The 21,660-nt window shown below is 38.1% G+C and overlaps 1 protein-coding gene across 4 annotated transcripts in view; it reads right to left on the bottom strand.

Moving 5' to 3' along the window:
• GLIS3 (GLIS family zinc finger 3) overlaps nucleotides 1–21,660 on the bottom strand; it is a 491,641-nt gene that overhangs the window by 98,805 nt on the left and 371,176 nt on the right. For all 4 annotated transcript variants that reach the window (XM_034967077.3, XM_063594501.1, XM_063594502.1 and 1 more), the window contains exons 4-5: nucleotides 14,251–14,412; nucleotides 9,594–9,704 (exon numbers count right to left, since the gene is read on the bottom strand). In XM_034967077.3, the coding sequence (XP_034822968.1) occupies nucleotides 9,594–9,704; nucleotides 14,251–14,412 (273 nt within the window). The remainder of the gene's footprint in view (nucleotides 1–9,593; nucleotides 9,705–14,250; nucleotides 14,413–21,660) is intronic.

Below are 21,660 nucleotides of genomic sequence, written 5' to 3'. Positions count from 1 at the left end.
TATAAAGAGATAAAGCCAAAAAAATGGAGAAAGAGATGCATATCTCCAATTTCAGTAAGGTAAAAAAGAGCCTAGAAATGTATCTAATGACCAGAAAGCTTCAACTTTATGGTTGGAAAGATTCTACGAAGAATAATGGGTTGCCAAGCAGTAAAGAAGGAAGGAAGTCAGTTGGAGTTAGGATGGGGTCATTGGGAACAACCAGAGAATCCTCATTTCCTTTTTAGATACCATTAGTGGAAAGCCACTCCTAGAATTCCAAGATAATTAGCAAAGTCTCTCATGATAGCATTTTGGAAAAGACTGAGAAACCTAGAACTGATGATAGCATGGCTGGGTGTAGTCATAGTTGGATGAGCCACTTATCTAAAGACTGTTGATTAATGGAAATATGCCAACCAAACTAATTGCCTTGTCTCCTTTCACTGTAAATACCTAATTCGTTTCCCACATTACCACTATAATTATCTCTCTCAATCACAGATCTGACCACTGTATATGTTTAACACCTTAGCAGGGCACATAAGGCCCTTTAGCACTGGTTCCTTTGTCGACCTTTTTACCTCAATGCCTATCTCAATAGCCAATAAATGGCACTGCAAGCCTCACTGTGACCCTTGCTGACACTGTACTCTACACCATGAATGAAATATAGAGCATAGAGACGAATATAGTCCATACGCCAAAAAATCTGGAATCCGGGTAATAAGAAAAAATTGTGGGAAACTAGAGATATTAAAGGAGAATTTCACAGACATCAGCAAGGTCACCATGGAAAAGCAGCAGCACATTTGGAAGACAGTAGAGCCCATGTGCAGGTGTTTCAGAAAGGTGTTTTTTTTTTTTCTCTATAGTACAAGGATGTTTGAATATATTAGGGTTGCTAAATAACAGGAATACCCAAAAAGACTATCGTAAAAGTCAGAAAGTTTAAGATTACATGAAGAAGCTTTATGAATATCTTTTGGGACTTCCTAAATGTGTCTCCCATACTAGGCTGCAGGATGGATGAGGTGACATTTAAGGATGCATATAATGCTGATGGGCTATAGCCTAGACCTCATGTAGTGGCAGTGTGGCAAGCAACCATCCTAAAAGCCATGCTTTTCTATTATAGTTAAAAGAATAGCCTGTAATCCCACCACTTTGGGAGGCCAAGGCAGGTGGATCACTTGAGGTCAGTAAAAATCTATGGAGCCTCTCCCCAGAAAAATACATTTTGCATATAATTTCTGGGAGTTCATGAGCTTCCTAAAACACAGCCATCCATGGGCCTTTCCCCATGGTCTATGAGCCCCAAGTCAATAACCCCTGAATATAATTAGATTTCACAGGTTCAAATTTGATTTAAATTCCCTCTAGCTTGGATTCCAGCTTGCTTTCCTTTGTCTGGATCTTCTGTTGTGCTATTGTCTGAGTATCTATATGACCCAGAAAGACTGGCTCTAGTAATCACTGAAAGAATATTCAGTTCTTAGGAAGGAAAATATTTCCAAGGATATTACTGGTCTGTTGTCAGGCACAGTAGACTGCTATGGATTGCAGGTATGTGGCATAACAATGCTTTCTACGGAACTAGCTCCCCTTTCACTTCTGGGGCCCCATGTTTGCCTTTCAAGCTAGTTGCAAAGAAGGGAAAATGGAAAAACCAGGGGAATGTAACTTAAGCTAAGTCCTGAAGCAATTCACGGCACTGCTTAAAAGAAGCCCATACCTTCTGATGTCCAATCCAAACACCACTCTAAAACATGGCCACCTGCCTGGTATCCACCATGAAAAGTTTTTGTGTTAGGCTTATCCAAGCCCTTGTGTGAAGTCACCCTGAAAACAAATCTTCACAGATCAGAGAGCCAAGATACAAACAAATGGGAAGATACTGCCCATGGATATCAATGACATAGCTCAACTGAAGCTGAAAAGGAAAGACAAGAGAGAACTACAAGAGGGAGCAGTAATTGCACAAAGGACATGAATACTTTGGTGGGGATGGAGAGGGAGTGACTGAGAAGGGCAATACTGAGCTGTGTTATGAGATTTTAGGACACTATATTTAGGTAGCAGAGAGCCTGAGCTAAACACTTTTATTCCAAAATGATTTTCATCAAGAATGCACAAAATTTAATAAGAGAAAGGGAATAAGAAGCTTAGAAGGCTTCTGTCAGTCAATCAGAAAAACAATTATCTAGGAACTCTTTCCATAAGGTAGCTGTGCTAGGCACTGTACAGCCTGAATAGCTCATTAAAACACCTGTCAGAGGGTCGTCATTCCTTACACAGTTGGCCAGAACTGTGTCCCAAAAACCTATTTTTGGTCCCAATTACCAATTTTCAGGGGGAATAGAAATAAAACTACTTTGTTACGTTTGACAAAATATTGTAATGTAATAAAGAATAATACTGATCTCCTTACTGCTTTCAGACAGTAAATATAAGACTACTCCTTAACAATCTCTATCATTTGCAAAGGAACTCCCAAGTTCCATGTTCCAGAAGCTTTCTCTGCATGATTTTATCATAGCATTTCCCCCACTGTACTGAAAGCTGGCATCTCCCGGTGTGTCTTTTGTTAGAATGTAATCTTCAGGAGAGTGGGGCCAGGTCTTGTTTCTGAATCCTCAGAGCTGGCATGGGCCTCGCCTGTACTGAGTACAGCAGGTCCTGGAATAACGTGGTGTCTTTATAATGCTGATGAGAAAAAAAATTGATTCCTGGCCAGAGCTGGTGTCTGTGTGAAGTGTTCTCCCCATGTCTGTATGGGTTTTCTCCAGGTACTCTAGTTTCCTCCCATGTACCAAAGATGTTACCATTAGGTGAATGGGTGTGTCTACATGGTCAGTGTGTGTGCCTGTGCGCGCGCGTGTGTGTGTGTGTGCGCGCGATCACTGTGATGAGACGGAATCCTCTCCAGGCCTTGAACTGTTGGGGTAGGATCCAGCCACCCTCAACCTTGAACTTAAACAATTGGGAAAATAAGTTTTGTACTTGCTTTTAATTATCTTTCTTAAAAGTACATAAGCTCACATTCACTTCAATGTTTAATGTTAAAAGTGTTTGAGATCTTTATTTAGAAGTTTGATGATGTTTTTGTGACCAGAAATATGCCCTAGGAACTTAATTCTCGTTTTATCAATTAGCCTTTGGTAAAATTGGTTTTGTTATACATCATGTCGCTTAGAGTTGCAGTTTCCAAGAACCTACTGAGGCCATTAAGTGAGGGCAGAGTGTACTCAGAGAATCACAAATGCTAACCATCTGGGTCATTTTCTTAGATGGGAGCACTAAGCTATGCTTTTCACTGTCTAGCATGTAGTCCCTCAATTGAGTGCCATCTCCGTTAAGGAGGACAGGCTGCAGAAAGGTACAATTAAAACAAATTAAGATGATCCTAACATCTATTGCTATAGTTTAGTAGTATCAGGTTCTTTTTTTAAAAGCTCAAACAGGAAGGTATAGTATTGTGACTAAAGCAATGCTTTTTCTTTTGTTTTTTTTTTTTTTTTTGATGGAGTCTTGCTCTGTCGCCCACACTAGAGTGCAGTGGTGCAATCTCTGCTCACTGCAAGCTCCACCTCCTGGGGTCATGCCATTCTCCTGCCTCAGCCTCCAGAGTAGCTGGGACTAAAGGCGCCAGCCACCACGCCCGGCTAATTTTTTGTATTTTAGTAGAGACGGGGGTTTCACCATATTAGCCAGGATGGTCTCGATCTCCTGACCTCATGATCCGCCTGCCTCGGCCTCCCAAAGTGCTGGGATTACAGGCGTGAGCCACCGCACGCGGCCTGCAATGCTTTTTAAAAATTTGCAGCCAATGTATATTTTTTCATTTCTTTCTTCCTTTCCTCCCTTTCTTTCTCTCTCCTTCCTTCCTTCCTTCCTTCTTTTCTTTCTTTCTTTTGTCTTCTCACTCTGTCACCCAGGCTGGAGTGCAGTGGCAATGATTACAGTTCAGCTCACCACAACCTCTGCCTCCCGCGTTCAAGGATTTATCCTGCCTCAGCCTCCCAAGTAGCTGGGATTACAGGCACACGCCACCATGCCTGGCTAATTTTTTTGTATTTTTAGTAGAAATGGGGATTCGTCATGTTGGCCAGGCTGGTCTTGAGCTCCTGGCCTCAAGTGATCCACCCACCTCGGCCTCCCAAAGTGCTGGGATTACAGCCATGAGCCATTGGGCCTGGCCTCATTTCTAAATTAGTCATTTGAATGAGTTCCCACTACAAATATGATCAGCTCCTCAGAGAGGCCTTTCCTGCCCATCTCACTTCAATAGGCCACCCTCTGTTAACATCCGTATCAGTTCCCTTATTGTTTCCTTATCTGTATTTATGTTGCTGATTTTCTGTTTCTTTTTTTTACTGTTGTTGGACTTTCATGAAGATAATGTAAATCTATGAGAGCACAGAACTTGTCTGTCTTATACACATTTGTATCTCTGGATCTAACCTAGTGCCTGACACGCAGTAAGTACTCAATAAATATCTGTTGAGTAGAATAAATGATATTCCTTGAGATTATACTTTGCAAACAATGTAGTAGAAGAGTAGTTTGTTGAGATCTCTGGAGAAAAACAAAGATGGTTTAGTTGGCCAAATAATTTTGAGCAAAGCCTAATGTTACCTTCCTTCTGGAATACTGGTATATCCAAGGCTCTGAGAACTATTGCAAGAAAGAAACCCTTGGGTAGTACTTAACTTAGTGTGTCCTAAATTTATATGACCAAAAAAACTTTTTAAAAGAAATATCTAATAACATTCTGTGGAACGTATTCTAAAGCGCACACCTCGGGCAACAGCTTTAAGCATGAAATAAGATCCTGGACCATTACCCCAGAGATGGTGGTAGATATCTTTCGATATTTTTCTGTATTTACTGAAAGGCCAAAGACAGCTTTTCTGATCACTCAAGAAAGGAAGAGAAGCTTATTCTTACTAAGTGGTCACTTTCATTGACAACCTCTCCCAAATCCTGCAAATTGTGGATTCTTACCTCTTTCTAAATAGCTCCCATCACCATGTAGCATCAAAATGCTCTGGAAAGCATAGCTGGCATCATATTGGGTCTACTTAAAAGGGAAGCCTCCAAGCAACTGGTTTCAACTCCAAATCACTGCTATTGGCACAGGGTTAAATTTAAGATGGCTTATTTTTTCACTTGAGTTTAATTATTAATTAGCATAAAAATTTCTAACCAAAAACACTTGTGTTACAAAAGCATCTCCCAGAGCCTTTATTTAAGTAAGTTACTTTCAAATGAGAGCATCAGGATATTCAGGTATGTCTCACCATCATTTTGAGGTGTGAGGTAAGTAATGCATCATCAACAATGATTAAAGTACAGAAGTTTGTGACTCACTTTTAAAAAATCAGTGCTGTTTGAATGTCATCCCTATAACAGCATCACTCTCCGTCACGTGCATTCTAATATAGTTTCTAAAATGTGAGAGGAAGAGGTGGACTAGTTCATCTTGAGATGATATGTCTGTGATATGTGCCTATTACTAATATTCTATTAATAGTATGACTGATTTTTAATTTATTCCTGAGCAGAAACAAGAAAGGAAAAAAATGAGAAGGGTTTGCAAAATCTAGGGTGGCCCTGATCATGTACCCCACTTGTGCATACACCATCTGCCGTCCAGACCATGACTGAAAGCAACTGACAGAAAAAGTGTGCCTTATTAGTCCACTTAATATATGCTTCAATTTAAAGGAAAATATATATTTTCACATAGCTCTTAAAGATTCAAAGAACTGTACAAAGCAAGGTAAGCTTATGTGATACTTAATGAAAATTTTCTGGTTTTGAGTATATGTGGGGGAGAGGTGGTGGTGGCTCTGAACCGATTCCCAAAAGTTACCAGTTCTCTATGAAGAATTACAGTAAATAGACTGCCCTAATTTTGCCAGAAAGCAATACAGAGCTGTTCTCTACGTAGGAAATATAAATGTGTGTTGCATTCGCACCCATTTCAAATGCTATGCTTGGTTTATAACAGCCTGTTTTGAGGTCACAAAAGTGAAAGCCATCAGCCACAGTGGATCATAGGTCAATGTTTAACAAACATTTAACAAATCACAAGTAAAGTTTGAATCTTTGTGGAAGTGTGAAATGGATGAAAGATTCATGTCACCTCTAACTTCCGGCATCCTTTGTATGCACTTTTAAAAAGTCCATTTCGATATCAGTCTAGAGTTAAAGGAAACCCTCCTCCTTATGGCACTTCCAAGGTGAAAATGAAAAATTCTGATAAAGCTCATAGCCTTGAGGAAAATTTCAAGTGGCTTATTGCCTTAGTTTTCTCTTATTTCACTTACTCATTATCAGACAGAATTGAAGGACAGATTCTGCCCTTTGCTCTATAGGCGAACTTCTTCTATTCTCTGTGGAGACCACAGTTGGTGACTTGAGTATTTCGCTACCCATTTTTCTGTGTAACCCTTGATTTCATGGACTCGAGATCTGCAAAGCACATTCCATGAAAGAAGTCTGTACATCGGCTGATGGGATGTGTGGATGTGCAGGAATTATGCAAAGAGAAAAGTTACTCTTCTGCATGCAATGGACCAAATTATCCCCATTCCTTTGCAGAAGAGTTTTTTTTTTTCTTCTTTTTCTTTCTTTTCACAGCTTGAATAATGTTTAGCTGGGATTTCAGGTTTTTCTTGGTTTTCGGTAGGATCCGACAGGTGTGGGAAAGGGCCACATGCCCACGGTCAGGGCATCACTTATGAGATCCCTGCCCCTCCTCACATGAATTTATCTATGGCTATGGGTGCCTTGTCACTGGCCCCGATTCCACAGTAGGACTCATAAAACTGGCAATGTTAAGACCAAAATAATGTCATTTAATGTCTAGGGGGAGGTTACAAAGGGGATTAGAGGCAGGCAGGCAAGCAGGGTATATTAAATAAGTCCATGACTAACAGAGTGTGACAGAAAAGGGTTTTATTCTTTTCAACAAAACAATTCCCTAGGACTAGGACCATTACTCCACTGTGCCTTTATCACCTTGGAATTTTTATGGTTATTTTTGATTAATTCACAGTTTTGTAAAGGCTTTTTTGAAATGATGCCAGTTTTCAATTTTTAATTAAAGTCGTAAATAATCTTAATTCTGCCTTAAAAGGTTTATTGTTTCTTTTTTTTAATTGCTGCCAGGAAATATTTCAAATACCAAGTCCTGATGTGAGTGAGCAATAAGAATCTCTCCAAGGTCTAGTAACAACATTGTACCATGTAAATATTACACACTGGTATATCAGCACAAGATTTGGAAATGTGGATTGACTAGTTTCAGGTTTATTAGCAACTGCTTCTCCGGGAATGACATTTCCTTTTTCTGTTGGATGGAGCAACTTTCATCATTTTAATTTCCGCAAATTAATCCATCATGGATTCATAAAGAATTTTTAAAATCTTTGGATAAAAAGGCAAGCTAAAATCGGAAAGTAAACACTGCAAACTTATCACTAAGGGCTGTGCAATGCGAGTCAACAAGTCAATGAAATCCAATTCAACCACTTGCAGAAAACAGTGAACATCAAAAGCTAAGCCATTTGAGAGACAGTGTCTCCATTTACATAAGACAAAATTAAGAGAACACTGCAATTTGACATGAGATTACAATACTGCTCCTTGAAAGTATACCCTTCTTTATTTAGATTGTTTGTTAAAGGGTGTCTGCAAATTGTCAATAAAATAATATTTTGTAGTCTCAAGATCTGGTTTTCTTTTTTCAGTTAGTGCTTCAATAATCTTTCACGCAATTAAAACTACTCTTTCTTTATACAGAGGTTGAAACACAACAAATTTGAACAGGAGAAACCATTAATAATTCCTGAAAATATCCCGTTATGTGTCCAAATCTGTCAACCTAGGTTACCTTCTTAACTTGAACATCACAGTGTTGCTTATTTGTCTAGATAGGGGACCGATACTCTTTCATGTCCGTGACAATTGTTAATCTCTACAAGGGTACTTTCCGATGTTAATGATAGATTTACTATTACAATAAAACCTTACACATTTGCACAACTTGGAGGCAAAAAATGATTAGATTTAGGGGGAAGAAAACCCCCTCATCTAGAAGGTTTGTTTTTTACAAATATCATTTATTACTTCAAATTTATAAGGTATATACAGATGATAACAAAAATAATAGACGGTGGTTCTGCTGAAAGTAGTTAATAGCATGCAAAAAGGGTGTGTTATTTTAAGAAGACTAAGCACTTGCTTTCTAACTTTATTTACATTATTAATTAACTTAGCAGTTCCTTTGCTTTTCTGAAACACAAAAGCATATCTAGCGTCTGTCTAATGATCACAGATATCAATTTACTGGGATTCCAATTAAAGAAATTTAACTACATTTCTAGGAAAAAAATGATTTTAACAATTAACTTACAAGAGTGGGTTTGTATGCAATTAAGACTATCTATCAAATCCCCCTGACTGAGCATTTTTCTAACTCACAGGGAAAGGGTCAAATTCCTTCCATATACACACCCTCGGCTGGCATTGTGCTAACACTTCTCAAGGAAGAAAAAAAAAATCTCAAGTAACAAGAAGACTATACAGCATTTCCCAACATAAAAGTGTTAAATCCCTATAAACCATGAAAGAATGCAAGATTTCTAAGTAGAAGCCACGGTGACCTGAAAACCCTTGCCATGGGGTTCAATCACTTGAAATACGTTGAGTCTCAAACTGCCCTTAAATTTGTTATAAAGGGCCCTCAAATGAATCAGGAACCCATCTCAATACCAATGAAACACTCAAAAAGCCAAGATCAGCTCAACATGTTTTCTGCCATGAATAGAAGATACTCACTGATCCAAAAATGTAAAAACTTAAGTTACTAGGAAATGCCTTGAAAGGTAGTAAGCTCTCTGTCTCTGGAGGGGTTGAAGCACAGTGCAGTCAACCACTTGCTAGACATCTTATGGAGTTAGGAGAGCAAGCCAGGCGGACAGGCTGGTTGGTCTCTAACATTTCTTCCAAATCTAAGATATTATGATTTTTATGAACTTTGAAAATGCGTTAACCCCTCATTAATGTCAAAGTGGTTTTAAGTTCAATTGCTTTTTCAGATTTTCATACAAATCCAGAAATCTGCTTTTTCTCTAAGCTTAAAGAATGCTCTCTACTTGTCCTAGAGATGTACTTACCTTCTTCATTAGAGCTTCACGATTTTGGCCAATTGATATTTTATGAAAAAGCATTTCTTTCCAGAAGGATTTCTGTGGTGTTGTTTTTCCCAATTTAATTATCTTTAGCTATCTGAACTTAACTTCTATAAAAGCTTTTTGTTGCTTTCCAGTTTGAGGGACTTTCCTTACTTTTCTCTGATTCCTTTTATACAAGCCTTTCCCAGAAATTTGCATAGCTATAGCAGCTATGCAAACCATAGCCATATCAGCTATGCAAACCATAGCCTTGCTATTACTTCATGGGAGACTCACCTCCTCAAACGGTCTAAAGCAGGTTATACCATGAGAAGTATAAGAATTTCAAGTGCCCTGCAGAAGCTTCGTGTACTACAAGAATAATCTGAACATGCTTTTCCCGACTGGAAGATTCTCTTTTAAAATTACCTTTTTCCTTGCTTGTTGCTCTTTGGAAGAATGTGCCTTCACATGCTTTCTTAGGGAACTTGGGTCTGTGTAGCGTTTGGTACATCCTGGAATTTGACAAGCATAAGGTTTCTAAATGAGAAAGAAAGAAAGAAACAGCTGTGGTTAAATCATAAAGGTAACTGGGGAATGTTTTACTCAAAGACTATTGACTTCAGAGCATGAACTGTTACCAATTGACTGATGTGAAATGCTAGCTAATACTCATGCATTTTAATTACAAAGTCTAGTAACTTTGCATGATGGTTAAGAGAAGGGTAAACTTTCAAGGAACAAAGAGATGCCCTATCCTTGATGATTTCTAAGAGATTGCTTTAGTGTGTGCTCTAACCACAAAACCTCTTGGGGCATTTTTTAATGTGGAAATTATTAGTAAGCATCTCTAGTCATACTTACAGTTACGTTTCCCTGAGAATAATCTTTGGTACTGTCAGAAACTAGTAAACACATATTCTTTAAGGGTTCAGGTAAAGAAGCTGTAGAAAAGTCCAGAAAAAAACTGGGTATTTTTCAGAAGAAACCTGATTCAGAAAGAGAAAGGGAGAGAATTAAGAAGAGAAAATTAGTGTAAAGTGAGTAAGAGACAGTAGGTTTCAAACAGACACGAGAAAAATCATCCAAAGAAGCATTAATAATATTAGTTGCAGAGGTGCCCTGGTGTTGAGACTGAGTTAAGTGAATAAGCTCTTGGCTGAGTGCAATCAGAACACACATTTTGGCTATTCCATTTCCCCCATGCTCCTGGGAGATGTGAGGTGTGGTGCTTAAGGCTGAGTCTAGGCTCCTTTTTTTTTTAGATGTTGTTTTGTTCTTCCGCCCAGGCTGGAGTGCAGTGGCGCAATCTCGGCTCACTGCAACCTCTGCCTCCTGGGTTCAAGTGATTCCCCTGCCTCAGCTTCCTGAGTCGCTGGGATTAAAGGTGTGTGCCACCACACCCAGCACTTTTTAATTTTTGCATCCCTCGTGCTTAGTACATAATAGAAATGAATGAATTAAGAGCACCTCACATCCATTCACACTTCAGCACCTATTTCTGTTATGACCCTTAAACTTATCAAAAGTTTGAGGCTATGACTCTTCAGTTGTGAGATAAATCGAAATCTTCAGCCTATTCAAGAAATGAAAAATTTAAAAATCACAGGATTAACTGTGTTCATAACATATATTAATAGTAACTGATCTGCTTAGTGTCTCATCAAGTAAGGTAACAGAGCTGTGCTTGTATGACGTGAAATGTAAGGAAGAGACCTGAAACCATGTCTTGGGATTCTTGCTCTAGAAACTTGTTATAGTAAAAAAAACAAAACAAACAAACAAAAAATCTGATTAATCTGATTTCTTTTTAATGTTGCTTCTGTTTTTATGTGCATGTATGTCATTCTGTGAGCCAACAAATAAGTGGATTACATTATTTGATCTGCTAGAAGCCATATTTACGGTTCACTCCTTTTTTTGTGTCACTGGATTCCAAGAACAAGGTTAAATCATGAATATATAACTTAATTTGACATACCAAACTTGAATTCTATGTTTGATTATCTGCTGTGTTCATTGATTTACTGACTGTTTGACTGGTTGGTTGAATCACTCAAAAGTATGCTTCCGGGATGTGCTGGGCACTGTGTTTCAGACTAGGGATCTAAAAGTGAACAATGGATAAACCAGGTTCTCGATACCTCATGGTTTCTACAAAATAGTGAGTTTATTATTGGCTAAAGTCACTTGCCAGTTAGTTTCTACCGAGTAAGCAAAGATTTTCTTTAACCTGGGAATCTTTTCTGAATTTGCATAGCCTTCTTGCACTAGCCTTCCCTACCCTGCCCTGGTTTCAGGAGTGCAACTAGCTAAGATCTTTACTGGCGATCCCATTGTAAAAGCTTATGCTTTGAGCATTAGAGGAGATGTTACATGTACAAAAGGCTTGATAACTATTAACAAATTATATAAATTGATGCCGTTATTATTACCATGGTCACCACAATTTAGGTTGGTAATGTCATTTTCTATTTGATTTTTTTTTTTTTTTTGAGATGGAGTCTCACTCTGTTGTCCAGGCTGGAGTGCAATGGCACAATCTCGGCTCACTGCAACCTCCGCCTCCCGAGTTTAAGCGAGTCTCCTGCCTCAGCCTCCCGGGTAGCTGGAATTACAGGCATGTGCCACCACGCCCAGCTAATTTTGTATTTTTAGTAGAGATGGCGTTTCGCCATGTTGGCCAGGCTGGTCTCGAACTCCTGATCTCAGGTGATCCACCCACCTTGGCTTCCCAAAGTGCTGGGATTATAAGCGTGAGCCACCGTGCCCAGGCTTCTGTTTGATTTTGAGATGTTCTTGGAGAAAGTTTGACTACACACCCACTGTTCCTCTCAGCTGAGCTTCACTTTCTTCTCTTGTTGTCAGCCACTAGGGAAGGATTGGTATGCCAAAAAAGTAATGTCAGGGACTGATCTAAGTAGTACTGCTGCAACTGTCATTTTATCTCAGGTTACCTAAGCTTTAACTAGCATGCTACACTTCATCCAACTATATATTTTGTTATTTTCCACCTGTACTGTACAATTACTGTGTAGATATTAAGATGCTAATAGAGAGATTAATTAATACAACTTTTAAGGGTTAGAATTAGGAACTCAGTAATCTTTATGGGAAAACCATTTTTCTACAAATAAGGAATCCACTTAGTTGAAGAAAGATACTTTATCCAAAATTCTGACAGTATTATAAGGAGTGATTAATGAAAGGGAACACGGACCTAAATTTAAATAATAAATTCTTCAATCAAGTATAGTTTGTTTTTAAAATCAAGTGTGTGATTTCTATATGATTTTAAAAGAGCTTACTAATTTGTTAAATGTAGTAAAAAATTTAAACAGGAGCTAGTTTGGAGCTTAAAGGAAAAAATGATGCTTTAAAAATATTCAATATAGAAATAATTTTTCCAAAAAAAAATAGCTGAGTTTTAAAAGCTATTGCATTAACAAAAATCAGGAAACCACTATATTAGGTAGCCTTCCTCAAAAGTTTTTTAAAAAGATATATATTTTTATTCCAAAATGATTTCTGAAAATGCTCTTAGCTTGATTAGCTAAAATTAGCTCCAAGCAAAGGAGGGCAGTGCGAAACCATAACACTTAGCCTCACAATAGTTCTTGCAAACTACAGATAACTAGCTGGAGTAGAAGCAAATTCTCAAGACAATCTTGTCTCATAAATGTTCATTCTTCCATGATAAAGGTTAATGACGACTTGGAAAATTTATTGGATCCCACCAAGACCATTTTAGGCACAGCAAAATAGGGCATTTTAACACAATTTATTCTTTTTTTTTCTTTTTCTACTTAGAAAAATCCCACTATTCACCACATGTATTCATTTAGTGTTCCATTTTATTGGTCCTAAAATCACTGAATTCAGGTAGAGTAGAAACTGGGTCCATCCTACACCCATGTTGCTCTAATTATATTTGAGATATTTACTAGGCAAACCATCACATTTATGCATATTAGGGGATAATTCTGTTTAGAAAGGTTATGTGACATATAGCTAAAATGACTTCTATGAATATGACTAATAGAGACTAATATAAAATTTAATAAATATGTCAACTATAACATCAGAAGAATCTTAAATATGTATGAGAAGGTGTGTAGAAATAACAGTATCTTTTCAAAATTCAAACTCTGGTGTATTTTAATAATAGACATCAGAATGTTAACACCAAAAAAGTACTGTCATGAATACATTATTTGCAAGAATGTGGGATAAGAGATCTGTGATGTGTATAATACACTTATCCTGATGGCTTTGTTAAGCGCAGTGAAATTACATAGAGTCTACCTGGCCTAGTGTAAGGAAAATGGCATCAAAACCTGGGAAATGCAAAGGAGGGCTATCAACATAATTGAGAAAATAAAAGACAAGAATCATAGAAAACGCATTTGGGAATGAGCAAAATGTTGTAGCATTAAGGGACTTAAGGGTGTAATAATGAAAATCAATTGTTCTCATAGGGTTGATGTCAAAGAATATGTGGCTGTTAACAGATAGGAAGCATGAGGAAAGTGAACTCTTGGGAAAGATTTGCTGTTTCTTCTTAGATCAGCTGAAGGTGAAAATACCAGGTGGTTTCTAAAGCAAAGGGCCAAATTCACTCTTGAAAATCATTCTAGCTGCAAAGTTCTATGTCAAGAGGGAAAGAACCAGGGTAGAAAAAAAAACGAAGAAAAACAAACAAAAACTGCTTCATATTCCTAGCAATAGCACACATTACCGACTTGATATCTGAATACTGTTTTTAATGCCAGTCTCTCCTGACCACTCTCTGTACTAAAATCTACTACATGACAGCCCCTAAACTGCTTTTGCTTTGTACACAGCGGTGACCAAGTAACCCTTCTGTCCCAGGAGGTTGTAATATTTAGAATAACCCGCTGCTACAGAAAAATGAAACAGCCAAATAGGGCCCCATCTGGCCTTTTACCAGGCTCCACTGCTGCCCTTGGCATTGTCCCTGTAACCTGCAGACCATAAAGCAAACACTTCACCAGCCCACTATCAAGCAGGCACTTCCTCACACCAGGCGCTGGGTTGGAAACTGGAAAGCTCCTGCCATTCTTACCGTGTCCAGATGCGTCCGCTGGTGTTTGGCGCGGTCACTGGAGTTACTGAAGGCCTTCTGACAACCCGGATGCTGGCACAAATACGGCTTCTCGCCTGTGTGGCTCCGCAAGTGGATCTTGAGATTTTCAAGCCTTGAAAAGGCCTTCTCGCAACCTTCAAACTGCAAAAAGAAAACAATTTTTGGTTGTTGAGAAGGACCTTGAATGTTTGAGTCTGGGGGACAGCAAAAGAAAAATGTTCTTAGTTGGTACTTTGCCGAAAACGATAAAATAAAATCAAATCCAAACAGTAATAAATATTGCTCCTAAAAATATCCGAATGTTTATGTGAACTGCATTTTTCCGCTGAATATACATGCTACTTTCTGTATTAGATTTGGGTCCCAAACTGATTTCTGTGATTTACTTATGTCAGAGAAAATTCACCGTGAGCCATCTGGCTCTGTTAATAAAAATACAGTAATGTGTGTCTTAAAGATTTATTAAAAATTAACACACTTTTCCATTTCCAAATTGGTCTAAATTGAAGGAACTGGAAAGGAAGAAACTTTCTGACAACTAATAAACTAATAAGAAAAAAAAGTCAGAGTGATATATGAGAAAAAGGAGAATTGAAGATTTGAGAGTCCAGGATGAAAAAGACATGTGTCCACTAGATCAATATGATCATAAATTTCCTTAACTATATTTGTAAGTTTTTTCCAACCCTCAAAAGAGTGACCATGTTAATGTATATGGTAATGCCAAGGCTAATGAGATAAAGTTTTTAACAGGCTCTTATAAAGGAAGCTAAAAGACAATTCATTTAGTGTGAAATCATTTTCCAAAAAAGTACTGTAATACTTTAATCTTTTTTTACTTTTTAGACATTTCATTATCTAATTCATGAGGAAAAGAAGATAAAAGGCTTAAGATTTCAATAAATGTGTCACTGGTTTGTCAATAATATTTATTGACAGTAACATTTACTCAATGTCTTCTGAGGGCAAAATATCAGCTACTATTAATAGGGTCAAAGTGATTCCAATCCTTGAAGTAACAATCTAATAAAGAAAATGTGTTAGAGAAAGCCTAGAAATGAAGCATAAAGGTGAGATGGGGATTTATCTTTTAACTCTCTCTTTGGTGCTAACCCCCAGAATAGTTATGTTCCTTAGACAGTTTTAATCCCATCTGAGTTCTCACTGGAAGGGAAACTGAGAAATACAGAACACCTACTGGAAAAAAGCATAATACATTTAAAGCAATTAAGAAGCCTCACTTCTTATAGAGGAATGCAGGGGGGTGAGGGTGGGTAAGGAAGGAAGGTAAGTTCCAGATGGTTCCCATTCAAAATTAGCAGGTATAACTTAACCTTGCTGCAAGAAATTGTATGAAACTCTTTGGTTCTCTTACTTACTATAATAGATGGTAGAGGACATTGTTCACAACAGAATGATCTAGAGCTGGCCAGGTTTTGGTTATTGGAATTTTCATCTTTAAATAAGGGACGAACTAAGTAAAAAAAAATAATTAAACATGTCATAACTCCATCTATTTAAGTTGTCCAGATTTTGCATGCTGGAGTATTTTAAGAAATTTATGAAAGTTGCACTTATTTTTGATTGAGAGTTATACATGTTTCACAGACATATGTTGGTTTATTTCAATTTTGATATTTTGCTTAAAATAATTTTGGTGTTTTCCTGATTTCTATTTCACATAAAAATAAATTTAGCCTGAGCAGAAGATGAGTGCTGACGAAGCCAACTACTTTTTCAGCAGAGTGAAAGGAAACGTCACTAGAGGGAGAGTGGAGTTAAGGGGCTCATTTCTGCAGCTTTTCAAGTGACTCTCAAATTTAAGAATAAAGGGGCTCAACATTAAATCCCAACTCATAGCTAAGAGGCCTCTGCTGACCAAACCTCTGTTTTTAGGGTTCTCTTTGAATGACGACTCAGAGAAAACTCTTGGAGCTCAGTTTATTTGACTTGGAATCACCTGGTGGACCACACTTAGGTCTGAAGTGAGCTTGTGGTTTTAGACACGCCAAGTCTGTAGCCTGCTTCTTAGCAAGGCTCTTTTGTAGGGTGGATTCCATTTTGGGGCCAGCTCCAGGGGCACATACCCAAACCTGAGTAGGCCCCATATCCACTCTGTTCCACAGTCACCTCAGATCTTGATCTGAGGGAAAGCTGCATTGTTTCAGCACCAGGATGAGAGCGGAGAACTACTTTAGAATAAGATTAATGAGGTTTCTGTGAGTACAGGATAAAACAACATCCCTAGTTCTACCATAGAGGGATTAGAAGGATCCAAGACATGTCTCTGATTAATTCAAACTGTTCACTTGATAAGACATAAACTATATGTAAGAATACCATTTCCAAGTCTTTCCAGTTAAATGTCCACTTGAATATTCAGTTAAAACCCAACTAATTGCTATTATTACTCTTAACAGAAGCAACAATCAAAGACCAAAGGGCTTATTGCATTCCAAGCAAATCAGTGCAAAATGAACAATATCTCAGAACATCCTGACCATTTTCAAATAGCAAGGATAGAGGAAAATATAGGCACCTAGACTGAAAATGACAACAAAAAGATTATCTGTAAAATAATCAAAATCCAGCTGATATCAGATGTTTCCTCTGTAACAAGAAAGGGCAGAAGACAATAGAACAGCATTACAGTATTCTCGGGGAAAAGATTATGAATGAATGGTTTGACCTCACCATGTTGTATGAATAAAGGCAGAAGAAGAAAGGCAGTTTCATGTAGTCAGGGGCTCATAACATACACCCCCAACTCACTCTTGTTGAAGAATTCACTTGCAGGAACCATGGAACCCAAGACCAGTAAAATCAGGCACTAAAGGATTGATAAATGCCTTGGTGAGGTGCCAAATATCCAACTCATCACAGGAGTGTGCAGGGCACTACACCTGAATGAACTTGTCACATTGACAATTCTGCAGAAAGAGAAAGGAGGTGCTGTTCATTTCTCTAATGGCGTCTGGATGAAACTTGAAAGCAAATAATTTTATCATGAATCATTATCATTTATTATGGGAATAACCCTGTAATTCATCACAAGAATTTCCCCTCCCTCAGGCAGTTTTACCGCTAGATTTATAAGTTCAATTAAATGCAAATGCATTAAAAATAAAACAACATTTAGGTAGACTTATAAAAGATTGTTACAAAATATACCAAAATTGGATTCTTTGACTTTTGGGGCAAATGGATGCCTTTTATCCTTCTTATTTTTTTTTCACGTTTTCCAATTCTTTAATGAGCAAGCATGTCTCACTTTGTAAACTGACATCTAAGCTTAGGGAAGCAAGGAACATTAAGAGTGTTTCCTTGGGTTTGGCCAGATGCTTTCTCATCGAGGTTCCTAAAGTTCAAGTCCATCCTGAGATCTAAGGTCAAAACTGTCAACTGATGCTTGTGTCGCTGCCACTGGACAACTCCTACCCAAATGGAACAATATCCTATTTTCAGGTCTTCTGCTTCCTGGGCTAGCTGTAGGAACCATGAGCCCAGGACTCAGTGACACATGACTCAATGATGAGGCCAGAGTTTGCCCGAGGTTCAAAAACAGACTACATACAGGAAAACAAGAGAAACATGAACCAACAAACAAACTCTCAGAATCCAAGGAGGAAACAGAAGGTGGCTGAATAGAACACAAGGGAGACAAATGCAGGGTGACAGTGTGGGGAGCAGCAATGGAGGAAAAGGGGCCTGGTGTGCATTAAGCATTTATTCCATACCAAGCTCCTTGCTAGAAAATTTCCCCTATGTTAGTAATTTTATCTAAATAGCATTATTTTTTCCCAAAAAATACTGAGTAAGTTCTATGTGCATGAAAGCAAGGTCAACGTGTACGGCTGGGCAGGTTACATACTGACGCACCCCTGAGGAGTGGTTCTCAAAGATGGGGTCCCTAGACGAGCAACACTGGCATCGCCTGGGAACTTGTCAGATATACACATTCTCTGACCCCAGAATCAGAACGCTGGGAGTGAGGCCCAGCCATCTGACTGCTAACAAGCCCCCCATAAGATTCTGATATTCTGATGAACGCTACTACAGTGTGAGCAGGTGAGTTAGGGAAAGCCATTCATACTGTGATCACTGTCCATTTATTGATGAAAATCTTGTGACAAAAGTAAAGCATTTTGCAGAATCTACCCATTTCTAATTCAGACAAGGGTCACATGGACTAGCAACCGTCCTAGGATGGAAAAGGCATCTCCATTCCAGAGCAGGGCAAAAAGGACAAAATCTCAGACTCTCCATCTCTTACTGGAGACTCTTTAAATTCCCAACTTTTTAATCTGCCACCAGGCAGATGTCGGGTTCTGAAACAGGTGTGCCCACAAGTTCCCTCGGTGGCCTCCTGACCCATAAAACATCCCATACTTCTACTGCCCATTACATTCCCCTGTTGAGAAAAAGCACAGAAGGGGAGCCATCATTTTCTGTTTGCACATTTCAGTGGCTTTGCGGACACATATGGGAAGAGGGCATGAAACTGTCAGTGACAGAACTTACACTCATGGGTCTTGAAAATACTGCACTGCATGAAGCCTCACTTTGAGAAAGAGTTCTTTAACTCTGAGGTTGTTTTCAAGTAACAAACTTTAATTAGAAACTTTAAGTTATTGCAAACCTAAAGAATCTTAGCTTGTTCCACTTTGCTAATTTAGATTATTTTATATTTAAATAATCATAACTGGACTGTAATCACCATCTACATATATTGGCTTGATTACGATTGTTGACATTAAGTGGCATTAAGATGACCTTTGAAATATTACTTTCCCTTTCTATTAGAGGCTTTGTGTAAGGTTCTAAAAATGAAAGGCTCATTAAGACACCATTAAAATAGGATTTATTCTATATGTGTAACCAATAATTAAGTAGAATATTACTCCCTCCCCTAATTAGTTACTTAGAGTGCTGAGAAGCATAAGTTCATATTCAAAGCAGTAATAACAGCAAACCTTTCCTGATCAGGTTTCCATACCATTGCTAATGTCAACTAAACCCAAACAGAAAGGAGTCTATGATGCCAGACATGCTTTTTAAAATATACATTTAATTTGAATTAAGGCTTAGTGTTTGTGACCCTGGGAGGTACACACTTTCACAATTCCATCAATTAAGACCAATTAATCCCATTAGTGATGGCTGATGCTAAGACATGCAGCAAGAACTGACTGACGAAGTATATGCCAGTTCACATCTCCACATACAACCCAAAGAGAAGAAAGGCATGGGCGGGAGGATCAGCAACTACTTTTAATCCTGCAGATACTGTCAAAGTGACTTCCACAATAAGTCCAAGAGTTCAAGTCCACTTGAATCAAGCACGTAACTTCAAAAGCTATAAGTGAAAGATTACTTCTGTGACTCAGAAAAAGATGGTCAAAGGGCCACCTTACACACTTGAGGAGAGGTGAGAAATCTGATGCATGAATTCAGCTGGGATTTAGTTCTGAAAGCTTCTTTCTCGAGCAGTGCTTCCCAGCTTCACCTAGGAGACTTGTTAAAACACAGACTCTGCCTCAGGAGGGCTAGGTGGGACCTGAGATCCTGCATTTCTAACAATCTCCCAGGTGATACTTCTAAATGGTGAATGTTTGGAGGTTATACTTTGAGCAGCAACATTCTAGGGATCATTAGGTCACCTTAATCTTGAAAAGATACAGTTTGGTGGGATTTTAAAAAGACGAAATAAAATAAACAAAAGAACTAGAAAATAAAAGAAGAAAGGAAAGAACTAAACTGTGGTAGTTTCACACCTTAGGTTGTGAAACAGTTAAATCTAATTTTAAAATTTAGGTGGGAAGATAATAGGAAAAAAAAAAGTAGAAGAAAGGTCAGAAAAAAAGGACCAAGAATCACAAGAAAGACTGTAGAAGCACACTGGGGTCATCTGATTTTGCTTCTCCTTCGATGGACTTCGCATTTGGACATATGGGTCACCTCATGCCACTCTGGTTTCTGTTTCCAGTGCATTCTTAGACTGGATGCATTTACATGCTCTAGCAAATCTTAACATTTACATCAGTTTGTAGAAAGTGCTACATGAGGGAGAAAAAGAAAATCATTCAAATGTTTTGAGGCTTTTAAAAAGTAGTTCATGAATCGATTATGTGGAGTAATAGGGAATTCCTTCTGCTCCTTGTTTTGTTGGGACTAATAACTCCACAATGGGAACAGAGAACATGTCTCTATATATTCTTGCTTTGCAATTTTACTCATGTTGCAGTCAAATCACGCGCTTGTCCTTAACAGAGCATTGAACTCAGGAGTTACTGTGTTTCCTTTCGGTTTGCTAAAAGGTAATATCTGATTTTATAACATTTCAAAGGTTCTACCCAGAGTAATAACAGCCTCATTGGAAAATTATTTAGGGTTGTCCCTGGTTAATTTGAGAGTCCTCTTAACTTCAGGGAAATCAGTGTAACCCAAACTGAGTTTCCAAAGGTTCCAAGTATCTAAATAGATTTGCACTTGCATTTCCTACAACAATCTTCAAAGTTTCCCCAACCCTGGGTTTAGCTGGGGCAGTAGGAGGGGAGCAAAGGCTATGACACTTTGGTCTCAATGAGTCATTCACTCACTGAGTGCATGCCGGTCATCTGGCATTCTGAAGCGGCCTACAGTCCTCATTTATCCAGATTATCTGGAACTACTAAAATTTTTGTAGAATTAATATCAAACTCTTTCTGTCATGTTTTCCTAAACTATAATAAAGAGATTCAAGTTACTGTGTTTTTCCTTATTATTCTGGTGTACAAAATCGGCCTATTAACTAGCTCATAAATAAAACTTCCTGGCTTGTTGTGCTGCTTATTTTTGATGAAGAAATCTGTATAAAACAAGGGTTACTGAAATGGACAGTACATACACGTTTCTTATTGGTTTAAAGGAATATGTTGCTTTTTAACATTTGGGTCATGAGGAAGCAGCTGATTCTTAAAAAGGTCCTTGAAATGAGGTAGCAAATTTCATGAGAGTTCAGCTTAAAAAACGAAAATGAAAAAAATTTTTCAAGAAGCCACAAGACAATGTAGAGAGAAATATGTTGTTTCTGTGGCAACATTTGAACCATATTAAATTTTTATGGAAATTATCAAGTGTCTGGTTTGTAACAATCGAAAGGTTCTGGGGACAAATGTAACCACATCATGGGCATTATATCATGACTGGAAAAAGAATATTCACAGTGCAACATTGATATTTAAGACATATCATATGGCCCTCTCTAGCTATTCTATACGTACAAGGTATCATATATTATTCATGTTATACCAATACAATGCCAGAAGACTACAATTTCAAGTGAATAATTATTTCTGTGGGTGGGTAAATAATGAAAACTGGTTGCCTGGAGGTTGTGTAAACACAACA

The sequence above is a fragment of the Pan paniscus genome, chromosome 11 (genome assembly GCF_029289425.2).
Source record: "Pan paniscus chromosome 11, NHGRI_mPanPan1-v2.0_pri, whole genome shotgun sequence".
Taxonomy (NCBI): Eukaryota; Metazoa; Chordata; class Mammalia; order Primates; family Hominidae; genus Pan; species Pan paniscus.
Note: the sequence above shows the minus strand (reverse complement) of the source record. Positions and strands in the feature narration are given on the sequence as shown.